This window comes from Camponotus floridanus, unplaced genomic scaffold (assembly GCF_003227725.1).
Source record: "Camponotus floridanus strain SB8 unplaced genomic scaffold, Cflo_v7.5 scaffold55, whole genome shotgun sequence".
Lineage (NCBI taxonomy): Eukaryota > Metazoa > Arthropoda > Insecta > Hymenoptera > Formicidae > Camponotus > Camponotus floridanus.
The window spans coordinates 323,528-343,040 of NW_020229714.1; the positions used below are offsets into that span (position 1 = coordinate 323,528).

Genomic DNA, 19,513 nt, shown 5'->3' on the forward strand with positions numbered 1-19,513 from the left:
CGATATTATAAAACCATCAAGAATATACAATCACGCGGATTTGGCATTATATAACGAAACGCTCTTTTTTTTAGATTACATTGTATTGAAAAAATGTAAGCTCCAGATATGAGAAATATGTGCCAAACATGTGCGTGTATGTTACAATACATATTTTAGATTTTCTTCGACAATTATAGTGCCGGTGTGAGTATGATCGCTTGTGTGTGCGTTTTTATGAGAGAGAAGAACGAGCATCTTCATCAAGAAAACATAGCTCGTTACGAGAACGACAAGCTCAACTCAGGAATAAGTAGATTATTCTCCGATCTTCGATCGCACAGAACTATCAAGCAAAATAGCTCTTGTTCTTGTCATATTGTCTTTGATATCATCTTTTTATTTTATAGCAATACACATTGACGATATAATATGATTAACACTAAAACGTTTTTACTATAAAATAAATAAGGCATAAAAGATCAAATACAAAAAAATTTTAACTCTAAAGTTTATCTTCGAAATTCAATTAAGTAATTTAATATAATATAATCATTAAAATTGTGTCGAAAGAGATAAATCGATTTAAGAAATGATTTATTTTAAAAAAAATTTTTTGAAACATAATTTATGTTTATGATAATATTTAAATATAACAAAATTCAATTTCCGTTTATTTTCTCATGGGTTTTTTTCAGTAAAATTAAACGATGTGCATAATTTCGAATAAGCGAAATAAAAAGCTGCATGCAAGTTTTATCTTGTCGCTCTCGTATGCTAGGGATGCGTGTTTTATTTGAGGGAAAAGATTCACGCGAGTGGCCGCATTCTGGGCACGTTGACAAGATTTTATGCCAGGGATTATAGTAGTAATATAATAATTTCGACCATACAAGATGTGTATCATAGCAAGAAACGTTGTGAGATGTTAAAATGGATGAGACATTATAAAAAAAATTTATGTTTCTATATTGTAATAAAGCGTTTATGTATAACGGGGTTATTATAATGCAAAAATATACATACTAGTTGTCCGGTTCGTGGCGACTTGTTTATTGACCTTTGACCGATCTCGTCGCCTCCTAAAAACGTTTGAAACTATAGAAATCGTAAAATGTTATGGAGATAGGAAGAGAGGAAAAGAAGTGGAAATGCGAGGAAGAAAATTCACATTTGATATAATTGTGAATTAAATAATGTAACTTCATTTATTGTCAACGTATGTTACAAACTTCTACATTGTAGAAATCTGAAGTTCAAATCGCATTCGATTAGTCTTTAAACCCTGCCTGAAAGGGACGTGTAGAGAGTCATGCAATAGCGTGAACATACTTGACACACTCGAGAGTTAAGATATTATAAGAAATTATAAGATATTAAGAACAACGTGCTTCGCATAATCGTAATAAAGCGAATGTGATCGACGAATTTTTCGATAACTTTTACGAGCGATTGTAAATGCTCTGTTCATTCACTTTCGACTGTTTAATCGTCAAACATAGCTATTCTTTGGTCTATGTAACAGGTGGATCGCGTCACCGGGGGCAAAAATAAATCCCTCCTTTTAGTGGGAAGAGGGAGCCATTAACCCGATTATGAAACTAATTTGGATTCTTCGCGTCTCGGTCCATTTATTATCGGCGACCACTTACGCACGAAAGCACGCACCGGATATTTCCGGTCAGTTTCTAACACGCATGAAAAAACGCGTGAGTATATTTTTCTTTAACTCTAATAACGGGCCAGTTATATTCTACGCCGAAGCGCTATTTTTATAACGCATATGTTTTATCTTATCTAAAACAGAATTATAAATCAATAATCAGACCAATACATGAGCTCTGAAGTGGTCGATTGATAATCGATAGACTCCGGATTCGTTCACCGATATGTCACTCTCATATATGTCTTTGTATTGAAAATTGAAAATTGAGAAAAGAAATATTGAATTATACTATTGAATCTTTAAAAAACAATTCAAAGAAAAGAAAAATATTATTTATTGCGCAAGCATTTTAAGTTCTTTTTATGTTAGATCATTTGCGCTTTTGATAATTTTTCAATGAATATTAATTATTTTTCATTATTAAAATTATCGTGCACGAATTTTTAAATGATTATGCTCTCGCATATATAATTCTACTTTTTTCTCATCGAATTAAACTTTTGTACTTATTTGGGTTTGCTGCTCATTGTTATTTTAGGTTTCAGCTTAACTTTGTCTTAAAAGAATAAAAAATATGTTTCTAAATATATAATAATATCGTAATTAGGAACTTTTTATTGTTTAGAAATTTTCTATTTGTTTGTTTTAGTGAATTTTTGTGGAGATATTATAAATCCTACTCTCAAAAAAATGTAATTTTAATCTACGAGAGTGAATCAAAACCGGATTTATCAATTATCAGACGACAGTTCTACTCACTGAATTTCTTATCATAAAAAATGATTTGCAGAATTAAAGCAAAACGCTTTTCTGCCTTTGTGAGAATTTCTTGCCTGTTCGGAGCTCGCCCACATATTCATCAAAAGATGAATAAAAATAATATACTTTACGATATTAATTAAAAACTAGCAGTCTTAAGTTTCAGTTTAACCCTGCCTAAAAGGGAATAAAAGATGGTCATGCAAGATTGCTCTATCATGCTTGCGGGCCTAGCTAAAACGCACATTGGATCATACAATGGATCTCAAAAAAGCGATTCTTCTGAAACGGTTCTTCAGAGAAACCATCGGATAAATTATAAATTCGCATTATTTAGCCGAGATTCTTTCGCCGATCGAGACATTTGCCGAATATCCACAATATTTCAATTGAAAATCAATGCAATAATTGAACTGTTAGTTATACAATTGTTGTAAGTAAATGTAAGAAAATGTTCAGAGCAAACGTTACAGTTAAGTAAACAGAAAGCATATAGATCTGCTTTGATAGAATTAAAATTATACATCAATCATAGGGGCAATTGTTATGCTTTCAAACAATTGTTGCGTTTGCCAAACATACTCAATTTGTGTACTTAAAATGATCAATCGAATATGTTGTTAATATTGAACAAAGAATGATATTATTCTTTTATCATTATTCTTTTGAGAAATTTTATGTAATTTAACACGTTTTTGAATTAAAATATTTGAACTAAGATATTTTTTAATTAAAAAATGTACGTTTGTATAAATGAGAAGCGTTAATTTGTACATTTAAAATTTAAACTCTAAATTCACAAATTTAAAATTTAAAATTTAAATATATAATTCACACAAACAGATTTATTATTATTACGCGTTAGTATTTCTCTTTAATCATAATATATCACATGATGATCGGGAAATGCTCTTTCGGCGATCTCATTACTTCAGTTGAAACGTCTCCTTTAATGGAATATAAGGGCCCTTTCTTAAATATTAAACTCTTACAAGCTAATTTTTATCTGAGGTATCCTTCCTCCGAATATAGTTTAAACTTTAATTCTAATTTTATGTAGCTGACAATGGGTCTCTTAGTTTTATATCAGGCGATAAAATATGGAAAGAAAAATTACAAAATTGTAATTAAAATACAAGAAACTTTGAAAGTAAACGTAAAGATTTTCAAATGTTTCTTTTGAATTTTTTTGTATAAAAGCCGACTTTGACAGGGGTCGCTCTCTGACTTTTGCAAACAATAATGTCCATTTTTTATAAATAATAACGCGCCGTTTTCATTCATATCTTTTTAAAGAGAGTCCAATTACGTATTCAAATAATTGCAATTAATCTTACCAATAATTGTTGGAAATATTGCTCGTTCGCTTTTATAATCGACCCGGACGTAACCATCGTAACCGGAAGGACGATCGGCCGCCTCGAGACTTTTTGTCGAATGTCCCATAATCCGGAGAACGTACGTTGCTTATTTCTATTGTTCAAAAATTAGCATGCGTAAATTTTCATAAACATCCTTATTTCCATCTATCCGTTTAAATTATCGTACTTATTTGAATTTGCTCGTTCCTTTTCCTGTTTTGTGATTTTCTTTCTGTTTTCTTCTTGTTCTTGCAATGAAGCTCTTCTTGGATCTCCAACAGCGACTTGCCTTTGGTCTCGGGTACGATTAGCATGATGAAAATTAAGCCGGCGAAGCAGCTACAGGCGAAACAGCCGAAGGTCGTGTACACTCCATAATAATCGGAGATCACCTGGTATAATTTGGACACGGCAAAGGCCAGCAACGAGGACATTACATTAGTCGATGATACAGCAGCGCCTTTTATGTTAGTCGAGAATAACTCGCCCAGCATCATATATGGTAGCGGATTCAGGCCCAAAGCGATAATCAGCTCGTAAAATATCACGGATGAATGAAGTATCCAACCGTATCCGGTCATGTTCACTTTATATACAAATTTGAGAAAATAAAAAATGCCGGCAATGCTCAATGTGATTCCAGCTAGAAAAGTGGTACTCAAAAGCAACGGGCGTCTACCAAGTTTATCAACCAGAATCGTTGCTCCGACACCGGCGATCAATTGAAACAAGCTGAGCAAAATGACCGTGATACTAGCAGGCAGAGCTCCGTCACCTTCTTCGAGGATCTCCTGAGTATATGACTCGATTGCGGCGATACCACTGCACTGGAGAATCAATTGCAGGCCAAAACTGATAATGATGGCACGCCGGTTCCCAGGTGTATTGAATAAATCTCCAAGATGACCGCGATCTCTGAGATCGCGAATGACTGTTTTCTGCATCTCTTGCAGATCTATCTCCAGTTGGTCTTCGGAAACGCGGCGCTTTAGGCGCTTCAGAATCGTCATCGCATCGTCCTGGCGATTTCTCATTAGCAGAAAATATGGCGATTCGGGCATCGAGGAAAAGGTAAGGAAGAACATTAGTGGCAGCAATAGGCAGATATAAGCAAGATTTTGATAAGACATGAAGGGACCTATTGCATGGGCATACAATTCTCCGAAAGTCACCATTAGCTTGATAAGAGAACCAAGAGCACCTCTGATTTCCTTATCGGCTATCTCGCCGATATACATCGGGCAAACAACATATACTACGCCCTGACCGATACCGCTAATAAAGCGAGAAGCATAGAGAATATAGGGATTCCATGCTATTATTATCATGATAAATCCGACAAAGAGAGGTACACCAGCTATCAGTAAACTCATCTTTCGACCCAGCCAGTCGACAATGAAAGCTGCTAAAATGCATCCGGGTACGGTGCCCAAAAGATAGAATGAGGCGATCCAAGAGGCATCGTCGGATGTTATCCGAATATGAGAGGAGTTAGATTTCAGCATTGGTAAAGATGGTGACGTCCAGCCTATATGAGATCCGGCAGTAGCCATCGACATGGTAGCTGTGATAAAATCGAATTAATGTGAATGCTATTCTTATGTTATTTTATTTGATTTCCGTATATAATATATATCATATTTTATATATGAAAAGAGATTCTGAATCAATCGAAAAATCCATAGAAGGAGAGATTAATTAATCTTCGAGAAGAGATAAACAACTAATAAATTATTTTTACTTATAAAAATATAAATATAAGTTTTAAGAGTATGTATATAGATAGTATTATAAACTAAAAACTATTTTTGTCTACGAACATAAATAGCGTTTAAGATATCAGTTCTAATTTAATAAATGTTTATTTAATATTCGAATTCTTTTGGTAACTTCTAAATATATGTAAATTTATTTATTTAAATTGTAAATCTCTTTATATATAAAGATTATTCAAAATCATAATACGATTTGCGAAGAGATTTCTTATGAAAAAAGAAGTCGAAATTGTGGAATAAAATTTTTGCGGAGCACCTTTTTCGAGAAAACTAATTTTGAAAGTTGGAAAATTAATATAACATATACATTATGTATTATATATTAGAAAAATAATCAACATATATATAACAAATAGTTTTTTAATGTATATAACGAAATAATTTTTATATTATTAAGGAATTTATTTTGATATTAGTTAAAATATATATATAAGGATACAACATTCTATTGAATAAATAATAATAATCTTTTGATATTTTCAAATAATTTGTTTTTTAGTAACTAAAATTATTTTAGATTATGTTTGTTCTATTGTTATTTTTTTATTAATTTATCAATAATTTCGATTTGATATACAGATTTACCGATTTAATACAAGATTGTGATAGATTATTCAAGGTTAAGAAAATCTATATTAATTTTTTAATTTCGAAAACAATTTCGAAAACAATCTCGAGAACATAATGTTGTGTGACAAAATTTTATTCTACGTTTTCAATTCATTTTTGCATGTGAAACCATTCTGAGTATCACAACTTCAGACGTATCCCGTAAAGAATCGTTTGTATAATTATACTTTAAAATCTTATATAATTTTATTTCAATACAATTTTATATTATTTTACTCTATTATCATTATATTATTTTTCACAAATTTAAAAACAGTTTAAATTTTATTTACCTGTAATTGCTGCTAAATACTGACACCAGCGATTACGGAATTGCTCCATCTTTTATTTCTTCTTATTACACTGACTGAAATAAGAATCAGTTTATCAGGAAAATTTAGATGTGATTATATTATAATTAAATATTATGAAACATTATGTATATACTATTAAAAAATAAAAATAAAAATTGATATAGACCGAAATCCAGAATTCGCCGTTCAAATAAATATAATATCACGCTTATTATTAGGATAAAATTTACAAATTAAAAATTAAATTTATTTGTGTTTTAAGCGTTTGATATTAAAAAGTCTATTAAATTTTAAGTTGATATTAAACTTACAGAAATAGTGATGGAACATAGGAAATGCTACCAGGGAAGACGACGAATGCCCACTAATCTAACGGCGCTCGAATTTTAATGGACCCACATTTCAGCTACAGTGAAGCGTATGTATGACGCCGTAGATTTTATATGTTACTTTATCAGTGCTTTCGTTATCAGCAATTCATGGCGAATCTATCGGTGTCCTCACTTTTATGAGAGTATTTACCTATCATTATTAAGTTCTGCAGAAAAGATAAGAACCGAGAATAATGCTGAATTATTTTTTAATATATACTACTGGAAATATTATTATGCATTTGATTGTTTGGAAACAAAAACAACGTTATTCTAATTAATAAAAAGACATAATAAAGGCAATTTTAAATAAAGAAATATATATATTTTGAAATAACACAGTATAATAAATATTATATATTTATCTTAATAAATATTGCGATATATTATTTGCTTTATTACTTAATACACATCCACAATTATTAATGCAATTGTAATATAAAATGTTTCAATGTATTTAATTTTTCAAATATAATAATAAATATAACTTAAATTAATTGAGATAATTAAATATCAATAATAGAAATCATCAGAAATCATCACAACATATTTTTCTATTTTCTAAATATATGTTTTATATTATTGTTCTTTTTATATACTTAAAAAATTTATAAGATAACATAATTTATAAAAAAAAACATTTATATGTATATTACTTTAATAATAGATTTATGAAGTATTTTTTTCACTCTTTTATTATTATGTTAATAAAATAATTCTCCTAATTTAGTATTATATTTGAAAAAATTAAATATATTGAAATGTTTCATATTAATTGCGTTAATAATCGTGAATGAAAGTTTATAGAATCGTGGAATAGGATTAGCTCCTTTGTTTCCTGCTACATAATGTAATAGGATTAATATCTTATGTTAATTAAAGACAAAAATGAATATATATAGAGTTATTCATAAACAGCTTTTTATTACAAGTCAAGATTAACAATAACAAACACGCAATAATATTATACATTTTGATAGTAGTAGTTAATCATATTACTATCGTAACTGTGATATAAATAATCTCTTTAGGATTGTTGTCAATAATCGTAGTAGTAAAACAACAATAGGAACATATAAAAGCGCAAGAATTTTTTTTTGTAATGCATAACTTGTCATTATTTATGTAAACAAAAATTAAAGTATCTCTTGATAACGATTTGTGTATTACAAGTTATAAAAATATTAAATATCTCACATTAGATTTACAAAGTCGAATTGTCGAAGTGCCAGATAATTTTTATATTTGCTACATTTTAATCACTTTTCCCTTTTTTTATACTTGTTTATTTTTTATACTTGTTTATTTTCCTCAAATAAATTGTACACGAGTATAATAAACTCGTGTGATTTCTATTGTCATTTATTTATGTCATTATAAATGAAACTCTCTAGTAACTCATCTCTAGCATCTATCTCTAGTATCTATCATTTGTTATTAAAAAAGTACATTGTAAAAAAAATGTAGATTACATCGACAATAAGTGTATTCTGTAATACTTTTTTATAATAATAAGAGATTTATAATGATGTGCAAAATAAAATAATAAAAAAAATATTTAAATGAAGTATTAACAATTTGCTTTCATAACAATGACTGATATTTGTAATATTTTCTATTAATCACTTAAATCAGATATTAATCATTATCTCGTGTCTCAAAACCATAATAATTTATCACAAATGCGTCTTGCGCATCCAATATACATTTACTAAAATGTTGTAATTTGTATAAACAAAAAATTAAGTATCTCTCTCGACAATTTATGTATAAATGATAATAAATTATTATAAAATATAATAATAAAAACATTAACAACAAGCATTGAATTTATAAAGTAGCATTGTCAAAATATGCAATTATCATTTTTTGATAAAAATATTTTAATCACTTTTCTACTTTTTTATAGATTTTTATTTTCTTTTCCCCAAATAAATTGTTGTAAATCTTGTAATTTGTATTATCATTAAAGTCATTATAAATGATAATTCTTTTTTGATAATTCAAAAACTCATGCTGACTAACTTATTTGATATATTGAATACAGGACAATTTAATGATGTACAAAAAACATTATAAAATTTCTACGTAAATAAATTATTGGTAATGTACTTTCATACCTAACATTGATGTTTGTAAACTTTTTTTTCCTCTTAGCTATCTCTAAATGAAATATGTACACGACGTACATCTCCATAGACGATATATCATCTCGAAATCTTGTTCACGTTATGTACACATTATGTAAATCCTTTTGCAAACGTAGCGTATCACAAATTTTTGCGAAAATATTTATCATTTATAATTTGGTATTGGTTATAATTAGCTTGTAGTGCATCGCACATTTTGTGTTGTCGCAATTTAGGTATTGTCAAACGTAAAAATTTTCTAATTGATAAATAATATTTTAGAGATTTTTACATAAAATAATTATGTCATCCGAGAATATATTTGTAAATTAAATAATGTAAATTAAATAATAAAATAATTAAATATAAAAATAATAATATGAAAATGAAATAATATAATAAATGAAATATAATTTTATATATTCGAATTTTTTTTACACCGTTTATATTTTAATTTCGTGATATGCTAAAAATACACGATATTAACTGATATTCATAATTATTTAAAAAGAGCGTTAATTTTAATTATCACTAATAATTATTAAAATTAACTAATAAATAAAATTAAAAAATCATATATTTATCAAAAACTAGTCAATAATTGTTATAATTTCCTAAATAATATCCTTAATTTGTATAAATTTAAAGTATATAAATTTGTTTTAAAAAATGACTATATATATACACATAAATGCTTTAATGTCATTATGTTAATCAAATGAATTAAGTTAACATTTTCGAACAAAATATAAAATATTTCAATAGCTGCATGACTTGGAACTACGTTCCAATATAGAAAATATTTATGTGTTGTCTCTGTTCCTTTGTTAACGTTAAATCACTCGAGTTTTGATGTAACATATTTACAATGTAAACATTTGTCTCTGATGAAATTTCGTGAGAAATAAATGCGAATATTTCATCAGAGAGATTGTATCTCTTCGATGAGACACAAAACAAGACAAAAGATATTTTCTCATTTTCTTCATTACATTTGTTTTGCAGAAAATTAAACGGCAATATAAATATGTTGCTAAAATTGAACTATAGATAAGAGAAATTTAATTCAATTTTTTATTTCTTTGTAGAAATAAAAATTCTCAAGATATATCAAAGTTCAAATTTACTTATTGCTATCGCACATTGTACATACAGTGTGTAAGCGTTTTCTCGGTTGGCACCAATATTAAAGCTTGAAATCAGCATGATTTTAGCAAATTACAAGTTTTACCGAGACGATTTTATTATCACGGATAGATGCAAAAATCACTTCCATGTCTTCGAAATGGAAATTAATCGATATTATGTATCGATTTGAATTCGCTGGCTTTCCCGAACATGCCGCGCGTACTTACTGACGTTTGTGTTTCGCGCGTGATAGTCGCAAATCTATCGAGCGCATCGATCGTCGCCATCGCGCTGGTTCGGGCAGTCGCGACTTGTCTGCCATCGTGGGGGTTTCGTTGCAGGATTAAGACTGTGAAGTGCGAAATTTTGTGAATTGTAATCGAGCGTAGCACAGTCGTCTCTTCGTGTAAAGCTCGGCGACGAGAGCTCCGAGAGTCTCTCGCTGGAAATCGCCCGCGACGCGAGTCGACCGCGGCTGCAGGGCTTCGACGAGGACATCGAGGAACGGGCGCAACCGAAGATGTGCGGCGGTTTTACGTGCTCCAAAAATGCGCTGACAGCACTCAACATTCTCTACATCGTAAGTAGCACATCTTTCGCTTTGAGTACTCTCATGCTCCTCTTCCTGCTCTCGTTCATTCGATCGACCCTCATTTTGACATTATATTATTTACAGGAAGGACGTTTATGCGTTGCATAATTCATCGACTAATTTTAAGGGCACATTGACCGATTAAAGAGATTCTTCGTGTCTCTGTAGATTACTATATTAACTCATATAATCTGTGATCTCTATGATCTCTATTGGTACAAAGAGAGAGAAAATTCGTTTAATTATTATATTAATGTTTACATCGTGCATTTCTTATCATTGATTATCTGATAATTAAAAAGGATTATTATTGTAATTAAGAATTATATTGTACGAATGTCGCAGTATTCGTGGAACTATGGATTTCTTTACTGTTATATTGATACACATAAATAATTATTTTAAATGATAATCTCTGGCTGAAAATTAGTATTCAAATTATATATAAGTCTAATGTGTTAGTTTAAGATTGTATAGCATTTATCATCTAATAAATAAATGCTATATAATATTAATATTATAATATCAACTAATGGATCACTTTTGTATTATTCTTTAGGTTTAATAATAAAATTCTATGACTAATGATTCTTTTCTCTTACAGGTTGTTGCCTTTATACTAATAGGAGTTGCTGTATATGGAAGAGCATCTGCCTTAGTTACAAACCTTCCTATTATTGGTGGTATTTTGGCATGCGGAGTGATCCTGTTTCTTATTTCTATTCTGGGTCTGATTGGCGCTGTTAAACATCATCAGGTTTTATTGTTCTTTGTATCCTTATCAATTTGTAATTTGATATCAGTTAGATTCATAAAACAAACATTGATCTCTGACATGATTTATCTTCGTACCTGTGACATTATCATATTTTAATATCACTTGATTTATCTTTGTACCTGTGACATTATCATATTCTGAAATCATTATCATATATCTAATATTTGTAAAAGAAGATATTTGTTTAACATATATATTATTTTTAATTACATCTAATATATTTTATATAAATTTTTATTGAGTAACAATATTGAATAGTATATTCTCTATTTCTTTTCTCTCTCTCTCTCTCTCTCTCTCTCTCTCTCTCTCTCTCTCTCAATAAAAGAAATAAATATATAATTCCTTAATTATAGTTTATAGTACATGCTTATATTATTTCTTTTATTCCTCATTCAATTTAGCATCGCCTGTGCTTGTCTTGCTGTCAACACTAAACAGCAAGAACAACTTGCAGAACAAGTAATTTTTGTATTTAAAAAGTATTGCAATCATATTATTCTAAAGAAATAAAGATCTAAAATTTAATAATTATTTCTAGGGCTGGACACATGTTGAATATGATTTGAAGAGAAAAGTTCAAACCACTTTTAATTGTTGCGGATTTAATGGTACTAGTGAAGATCCAGCTGTACCTTGCGATGAGGTAAGTAAAAATACCTTTGTTCAAAATAAAAGTAATATTTATTTAATAATTTAATCATTCTAATCTTTTACAGAAGGTTTGCTGTCAATCAATTGATACCAGTTTAATGCCTTGTCCACCTTGTCCAACATGTATGCATAAACTGCAATCTACCATTGACTATGCGTTCAAATTGTGTGGTAGCATAGGATTATTCTTTAGCTTTACGGAGGTAAGATTTTACAAATAATGTCACTTTATCTTTCATGTACATAAATCTCGCACATTATATATATATATATATATATATATATATATATATATGCATGGATATATTATATTATAAATACTATTGTGCAGAACATATTTTACATAAAATTATTCAACATTTGGAAATTTAAATATAAGTGCTTTAATTACTTTGGTTATAGTCAAAAGGTGTCTTTTTGTTTATGTAACATGTGTGCCCAATTACAGTTTGTTGGTGTATGGTTGACCGTGAGATACAGGAACCAGAAAGATCCACGAGCTAATCCTAGTGCTTTCCTCTAGTCTAACACCATCGCCATGTCCTCTGTCACTTCATATGATCCTCCTAACAGATGGTGGGTGGTTTCATAATGTTGGTTGTGGTTTTTTTTGTTTAATGTTTAATGTTTTTTGTAATTTTATTGATCAAATATTCATATGTGCTAATATTCATACATTCATAATATTCTAAAAAATCTTTAAATTACATATATATAATATGAAAAATAAGAGGGATCTTGATAAATTTTGTATATTTTTTTCTATTACATTTTTCGCAGATTTTGTTTGGATTTTATGAATTTAAACATTTTCAGGTGATTGCAGCTTTCTTGGCAAGACATTACCGTAATCAATTAGATCCACAGGAAAAAGCTGCAAGAGCTATTTTTCCGCGGCATAATTATTTATATTGATTCGATGATACATTTGAAAAAAATTTCAATCTTTCTTTAATCTTTTTTTTATTCATATTATTTCATATTACTTTTATCGGGTATAAAAAAGACAAATATATAAGATTAATTTTATTTTGATTGCCCGTTTATATGCAATATATTTTTCAAGAGCTAAAATTTAAATTTTATTTTTTAATACTGAGATGATTATATAGACATGTATAATGCTCAACAGAAATAATAGCTGATTTTTCGACTGGGCAATCATAGATTTTAGAATGAGTTAGACAAATAATAACAGAATGTGTGCTCTAGTCATACAATTAGAACTCATAAGCCTCAATGCGCCTTGTAGTTTACAAACAGAAAACATTATGTAAGTATATTTCTATTAAATTTCGTTGCATTGTTCTCAATAACTCTTTGATAAGATGGAAGTTGGTGATGAAAATCTAGCATACTATAATTATGCTAGTTTAAAACAAAAAAAAATTGGGAATACATAATATATAAAATTAAAAAAATATATGGATTGAAATAAAAATGCTGTAAGAAAATATGCAAATTAATTTTTTTTTAATATTTTTTTATGGAAAAGTGTAAGTAATCATGGAAACAGTAGATGATATAACATCATATAATCGTATCAATCGTATTTTTCTCTCTTATACACACATATATATATATAAGAATACATCACATTACATTATATACGTAACTATTCGATAACATTTAGAAATTTATATCTTCCGAACAAAAAAATTTTGTCATATCTTCTTTGAGTACACACTTAGATAACTTTATAATATTTTTATGTCTGAAGAGATTATTTTTTATATTTCAAATTTTTGATAGCCTAATGTGTGCAATATCTTTTGTTATATTGAAAAGTTTTAATTCAAATAATTAGAACAAATTGTAATTATACTCTTACAAATATCATATCTAATTTGGATGAAACTTGACTTATTTTTGGCAAGTGTTCCAAATCTTTGGAAATCGTTCTTATTTCTTATATGCTCTTTTTTTATACATATATATATTGTCGAAAATATGTTGTAAAATTAAAATACTTAAGATATATCAAATATACATATGTATCAATAGATTATTATTTAGTAAAATACTATCATAGTATAAGAGACCTGTCATATATTTCAAGTTTCATCCACCAAAAATATTCAGTATAAGTGCTTTGCTTGAGATTAAATGCTTGAGATTAAATGCTACTCTGTGCATTTTAATAAAGCTTATGCATAATATAAGCTAAATATCAGATGTCCTAAACGACCTGGGAAGTTATTGATGAACTATAATTATCTCGCTTTCTTGCAGAATTCTTAATCTAAAACTTTTAAGCTTTCGTGATTATAAATGAACATATTTAAATCATCATATCGAAAAGTAATATTTATTACGAAAAATGTCTTTTTTACAAATAATATCCTTCCAGGTTTTTTCGGACAATTTGCATAATAATAAAATCGTAACATATATATATCTTTATGAGGAAGATGAATCTAATATGCATGAAAATAATGTACGTTTACATCGTGCCCATTCTAGACATTAGAAAATATAGCATATTTTCTATCCAACTCCATTACGTGAGATGGGATGAATCTGTAGTTTTGTTCTCGTGAATGTCTTTCCGAGAGGCTATTAAAATAATAATCATCGCTGTTCAATAGCGAATTGAAATCGTTGCTATGTGTTGTTACGTTTACTCAAAATTTTAAGAATATAATTGAATCAAATATTTTAAGAATATAATTAAATATAAACAGATTTTATAAAATTCGTTATTGAACAATATAAAAATATTTTATTAGTTCAATAAAAATATTTTATTGAACGATAAAGTATTTAACATGACGCACGTTAGAAAATTCTTTTAATATTTAAGAAGTATTATTTCGACGAGTTTTTTAATATATCATTTTTTTAATGAATGTTTGAGTCTGCTCAAATTTGTCAGAGTGCCAGTTATGTCTCACGAATTGTAGAAAGTTATTTGTGGATGTATCTTCCGACGAGCGTAAAAATAAAATTTCGCAAACATTCCAATTCTTACGCGCCTCTGCCCACCTTCGGTAGAAACGTGCATATATTTTATATGTACGGAATAGGGCTCGTGTTGTACACGCGAGATATATACACGGTAGCATAATTCCTATATACATATTTTTATTTAAATATCGTATCATAATCACATTACATATATAATATATCGTTACATGTATAATATTTCGTAATTAGACTTAAATTTAAGAAACATATAACTAAGAATAATCGAGAGAAATCCGATGAAAATCACATATGAGAATGATTCGCACTTCTGTGTAACAGAAATAACACATGTTAGAAACTTAATTATATTATCTATGTGTAATGCATTTTTTGAAATCAAAATCTGATACGTGTGGAAGGATTCAAATATCGACAATCTTAAAGATGTGATGGAACATGTATGTACATGTTGAAGAATGGAAATCATATTCGAATTATACTCGACTTATCTCCTTATATAAAAAATGTCTTGATCCCATATATACATCCTTTTAGAAATATATACGTGGAAATTTAAGATAACTACTTAAAATTTGAAATAAATCGAATCTTATGTATTCGCGTAGCTTTCGATATTCATGCGGTATATTTCAATGGAAGACAAATAGTTTCAAATATATTAAGCACATACAAAGTTAAAAAAAATTTTCATTGTAATAAACAAAAATATATATTGCATTTAGGCACTAGTAAAATATACAAAATATACAAAATATCAAGTAGGCTAAGTAATAGGGTCAATTAGATGTTTCCACGTATAGTGATTGTGATAAATAAATAAAGCATCTCAATCTCTAGATGTATGTTTATTCGATGTTGCATGAAAATATTTTTCTCTCGATGCACAATCTGAAGCTTCGTCGAAAATTTATGAAAAAAAATATATATATACATTTAAATTTCTTTACGATTAATTTTTCGCAATTAATGAAAATTACTTATATCTCAAGGTGTATAAAAATATACATATTCGTGACGGAGTTCATTCACCCGGTTGCGCTGTCGATTATTTAACGCGGGTTAACGACCATCGATCTCGAGCGCTCAACGTCCATCGATTCATGCTATCGATTCTTTTCTCTCCATCCCTCCTAAAAAATAAAAATGGCCACACCGCGTTAGGATCGTGCGTAGTACGTGCCTCGCCGTGTTGATAAACAAGCGCGATAAAACAGTTTCATCGACGAGGTGGGTCGAGGTCGATCGTCCTGGGGATTACGTGCATCCATCTGAGAGAACAGACGCGCATCAACGACGGCGTCGACGACGGAATTGGTAAGGGAAGGCGCCCTGGCCGGAGAGGAGCGGCGTCCACGAGCTCGCGACAAGGACGAGCGCGGCAACGGTGAGGTTATGGACAACTTCGTGAAGATCGAGAAGATAGGGGAGGGAACGTACGGAGTTGTCTACAAGGCCAAGGACAAGCTCACCGGGAAGCTGGTGGCGCTCAAGAAGATTCGACTAGAAACGTATGTCCCTTTGTACACATCTATCCCGCTTCCTCCATCTCATTAGGATGTCATTATATGTTTCTAAACATGTTAGAGTGAATCATGAATTTTAATTTTGATAAGAATAAAATTCCGTGACACGTGTTTCTTCAGGAGAACATGTGACGCATCTCTTTGGAATTTTTAATAATTTTTTTGTTACAAAATCTTGTTACTAATTGTTAGGAATTTAACAGAATTTTTTTGAAGGAACATGTATATATATAGTATCACAATGGGAAATTGTTTGATTGTCAAATTTTTCAAAAAATTTGTTACATTATATCCTTAATGATCCTCTTTTCATTGATTGTATAACATATATATTAGAAGAGGAAAATCACATGTACACAAGGTACTTTTTCCTCTTGTTCTTTTAATGAAAAGTAACTAACTTTTTTTTTAATTTAACTATTAATTTATTGTACTTGCCTGTTAGAGGAAAGCACATGTTTTCTTCTTTTTATAATAATTTATAATAATTTATTTATATCCAGACTCATATAGCATTTGATTATTAAGAGCTTTCATTAATCTAGTGCAGAATGTAATTTCCATAACTACTATTAATATCTGCTGTCTTTGATGCTTGATAACATTTTAATAAATTATTCATTTACATTCTTAACTTGTATATAAGTTGTATATAAAATCAATCTCGAGGATTGTAAGCATAAAAATATTTGAAAATTATTTTAACAGGATTTTAACAAGAAGTTTCTTCGTCAAATTTTGAAAAATTTATACCATTGTATCTTTTTGGGTGTACATGTATATATAAGATGGTTGTAATGTTAATTATTTCTAACTTAGGTAAACCCATAAGTATATTTCGATAGCATAATTTAAAATTTTTAATAATGTATCCCTATAAATTTTAATAATAGTCAATTTTCCGATAAGCCATAAATACTGATAAATTAAATTGATATTACAAAATTAATTTCGGCCTTTGCGTATATATGTCGAAAATTATCAGTTTGCAGAACTGCAATATCAGCTGGGCTTTTTGCTTGTGCACACTGCTAACACACTGCTAACAACCTGCATATTGGGGTCAGCTGAATCTGCGGGGGCCACGTTACACTAATTTTCGTAGCACCACATTATTCAGCTTGTCCCATTATGCTATGCTCGCCTGGTTTTTGATTTGGTATTTTTTATTTAATACACTATGTAATTTTATAATAATTTAATAAGACACGTTTTTCTTATTATAATTATTTTCGGGATAAGAACATGTATATATTTCTTGCAATCTCATTAGAGATAACAATTTTTTTGGGAAGGAAAACAGAAATTAACAGAATTGCTTTTATATTATGTTATTATACGATATATGTTTTTTTCCACACCAATGCTACTTTGATGTTCTAAATATTGTGTTTAAATGTTTATAAGCAATTTGTGAGTAAATAATTCGAGTGAGAAATATCGATATCGTTAAAAGACAAAAACAAAAGAAAACTATATTTTTTTTAGCATATTGATCAGGTATAGTCATGTACATTTTTACTTAATTAAAGTGTTGCTTTAAATCAGGGAAAGAGAAGGCGTCCCGTCTACCGCTATACGAGAGATATCGTTATTGAAAGACCTCGCACATCCAAACATCATACAATTGTTCGATGTCGTAGACGGTGATAACCACTTGTACCTCGTTTTTGAATTTCTGCAGCAAGATCTCAAAAAGTTGCTAGACTCCGTTAAAGGAGGCTTAGAACCCGCGCTCGTCAAGGTATAGGCTCGGATATACTTTTCGAATTTGAGGCTAATAGTACGTGTACATTTTAAGAGCTGGTTTTGCATTGTGTTACAGAGTTATCTCTACCAACTATTAAAAGCAATTTCCTTTTGTCACCTTCGTTGTATATTGCATAGAGATTTAAAACCGCAGAATCTATTGATAGATCGAGAAGGTCATATAAAATTGGCTGACTTTGGATTAGCAAGAATGATAGGCGTTCCCGTGCGTACTTATACGCACGAGGTAGTCACGCTTTGGTATCGAGCACCGGAAGTGCTTTTAGGAACCAAATTGTATACCTGCGCGCTGGATGTATGGAGTCTTGGTTGCATATTCGCCGAAATGGTACGTGAAAATTGCGCGAAAACTCGTTGCATCGCATATATAATCGTGGATTTTACGAAACAATACGATCTTTATAGGCAACTAGGAGAGCTCTATTTCCCGGTGATTCCGAGATAGATCAGTTGTTTAGGATATTTCGCATGCTCGGTACACCAGACGAAACAATCTGGCCAGGTGTGACACAGCTTCCAGATTACACATCCAGATTTCCGAGATGGGAGGCCAGTAATTTAGGCGACGTTTTACCTACTTTCAACGACAACGCCAAAGATTTAATTTCAGTAAGGATAAAAGAGAAGCTAGCATTTACTTCGCGGAAGCGCGTTAGAATTTGTACGCATGTATGTTTTTTTTTATGTTTGTAGAAAATGCTGACATACGATCCTAATCAAAGGATAACGGCAAGAAAAGGATTGAGTCATCCTTATTTTTATGGAGTTAAATTAGTTCCACCTCCATTGCCAAAGAAAAACTGACATAGGTTTATGGCCGATTGACATACTGTATTTACATAGGTTTTTATATTAAACTCGAGTAAACGCAAAATAATTTTGCAAGGAGATAATTTTGTACTGCAAGTGTGTTCAATTATATATGAAACAATATAGTCTATACATATATATATTTACTTCTCTATAAATCACATGTGTATTATAATTTGCAATTTTTTTCACGCTTTTTTCCATATTTTCCTTTAATTTCCCACTCGTTACTTAATATATATGCGCATATTTTTAAATTATACTTTTTAGACATTATAATATATTTTTGTTACTTCTATATATATATTTTTGAAAGTTGCGCGCGATGTTAATAAAAATCATTGATTCATAAACAAATTGTTAAAGA

General features: G+C 29.6%; 3 protein-coding genes across 5 annotated transcripts; 2 read left to right on the forward strand and 1 right to left on the reverse strand.

Annotated features, from left to right (window-relative positions):
• Nucleotides 1–618: 618 nt before the first annotated feature.
• Nucleotides 619–6,891, reverse strand: LOC105253813 (facilitated trehalose transporter Tret1). Of its 2 annotated transcripts, XM_011262108.3 has the most exons (5): nucleotides 6,775–6,891; nucleotides 6,443–6,516; nucleotides 3,953–5,329; nucleotides 3,742–3,877; nucleotides 619–1,061 (listed from the first exon to the last, which is right to left on the reverse strand). In XM_011262108.3, the coding sequence occupies exons 2-4, from the start codon at nucleotides 6,489–6,491 to the stop codon at nucleotides 3,774–3,776; spliced, it is 1,530 nt and encodes a 509-aa protein (XP_011260410.1). In that variant the 5' UTR covers nucleotides 6,492–6,516; nucleotides 6,775–6,891; the 3' UTR covers nucleotides 619–1,061; nucleotides 3,742–3,773. The 2 variants fall into 2 exon arrangements, with proteins under 2 accessions (XP_011260410.1, XP_011260409.1); XM_011262107.3 differs by lacking the exon at nucleotides 619–1,061 and having other exon boundaries at nucleotides 3,242–3,877.
• Nucleotides 6,892–10,167: 3,276 nt separating this feature from the next.
• Nucleotides 10,168–13,131, forward strand: LOC105253814 (tetraspanin-13). 2 transcript variants are annotated; one of them, XM_011262110.3, is made up of 7 exons: nucleotides 10,174–10,671; nucleotides 11,288–11,455; nucleotides 11,825–11,923; nucleotides 12,003–12,107; nucleotides 12,181–12,318; nucleotides 12,564–12,691; nucleotides 12,932–13,112. In XM_011262110.3, the coding sequence occupies exons 1-6, from the start codon at nucleotides 10,612–10,614 to the stop codon at nucleotides 12,636–12,638; spliced, it is 645 nt and encodes a 214-aa protein (XP_011260412.1). In that variant the 5' UTR covers nucleotides 10,174–10,611; the 3' UTR covers nucleotides 12,639–12,691; nucleotides 12,932–13,112. The 2 variants fall into 2 exon arrangements, with proteins under 2 accessions (XP_011260411.1, XP_011260412.1); XM_011262109.3 differs by lacking the exon at nucleotides 12,564–12,691 and having other exon boundaries at nucleotides 10,168–10,671; nucleotides 12,932–13,131.
• A 3,046-nt stretch (nucleotides 13,132–16,177) lies between these two features.
• LOC105253817 (cyclin-dependent kinase 2) lies at nucleotides 16,178–19,280 on the forward strand. The gene is made up of 5 exons (XM_011262116.3): nucleotides 16,178–16,551; nucleotides 18,115–18,310; nucleotides 18,392–18,664; nucleotides 18,742–18,945; nucleotides 19,030–19,280. The coding sequence occupies exons 1-5, from the start codon at nucleotides 16,436–16,438 to the stop codon at nucleotides 19,138–19,140; spliced, it is 900 nt and encodes a 299-aa protein (XP_011260418.1). The 5' UTR covers nucleotides 16,178–16,435; the 3' UTR covers nucleotides 19,141–19,280.
• The last annotated feature ends 233 nt before the right edge of the window (nucleotides 19,281–19,513 follow it).

Excerpts from the sequence above, each read along its gene's own strand:
- LOC105253813 (XM_011262108.3), bottom strand. The coding sequence starts at position 6,491 with ATGGAGCAATTCCGTAATCGCTGGTGTCAGTATTTAGCAGCAATTACA. Across the intron at positions 5,330-6,442 it reads GTATTTAGCAGCAATTACAG|CTACCATGTCGATGGCTACT; the intron begins GTAAATAAAATT and ends ATTTTATCACAG. Across the intron at positions 3,878-3,952 it reads GAACGAGCAAATTCAAATAA|AAATAAGCAACGTACGTTCT; the intron begins GTACGATAATTT and ends TTTGAACAATAG.
- LOC105253814 (XM_011262109.3), top strand. The coding sequence starts at position 10,612 with ATGTGCGGCGGTTTTACGTGCTCCAAAAATGCGCTGACAGCACTCAAC. Across the intron at positions 10,672-11,287 it reads CACTCAACATTCTCTACATC|GTTGTTGCCTTTATACTAAT; the intron begins GTAAGTAGCACA and ends TTTCTCTTACAG. Across the intron at positions 12,108-12,180 it reads CAGCTGTACCTTGCGATGAG|AAGGTTTGCTGTCAATCAAT; the intron begins GTAAGTAAAAAT and ends AATCTTTTACAG.
- LOC105253817 (XM_011262116.3), top strand. The coding sequence starts at position 16,436 with ATGGACAACTTCGTGAAGATCGAGAAGATAGGGGAGGGAACGTACGGA. Across the intron at positions 16,552-18,114 it reads AAGAAGATTCGACTAGAAAC|GGAAAGAGAAGGCGTCCCGT; the intron begins GTATGTCCCTTT and ends GCTTTAAATCAG. Across the intron at positions 18,311-18,391 it reads TAGAACCCGCGCTCGTCAAG|AGTTATCTCTACCAACTATT; the intron begins GTATAGGCTCGG and ends ATTGTGTTACAG.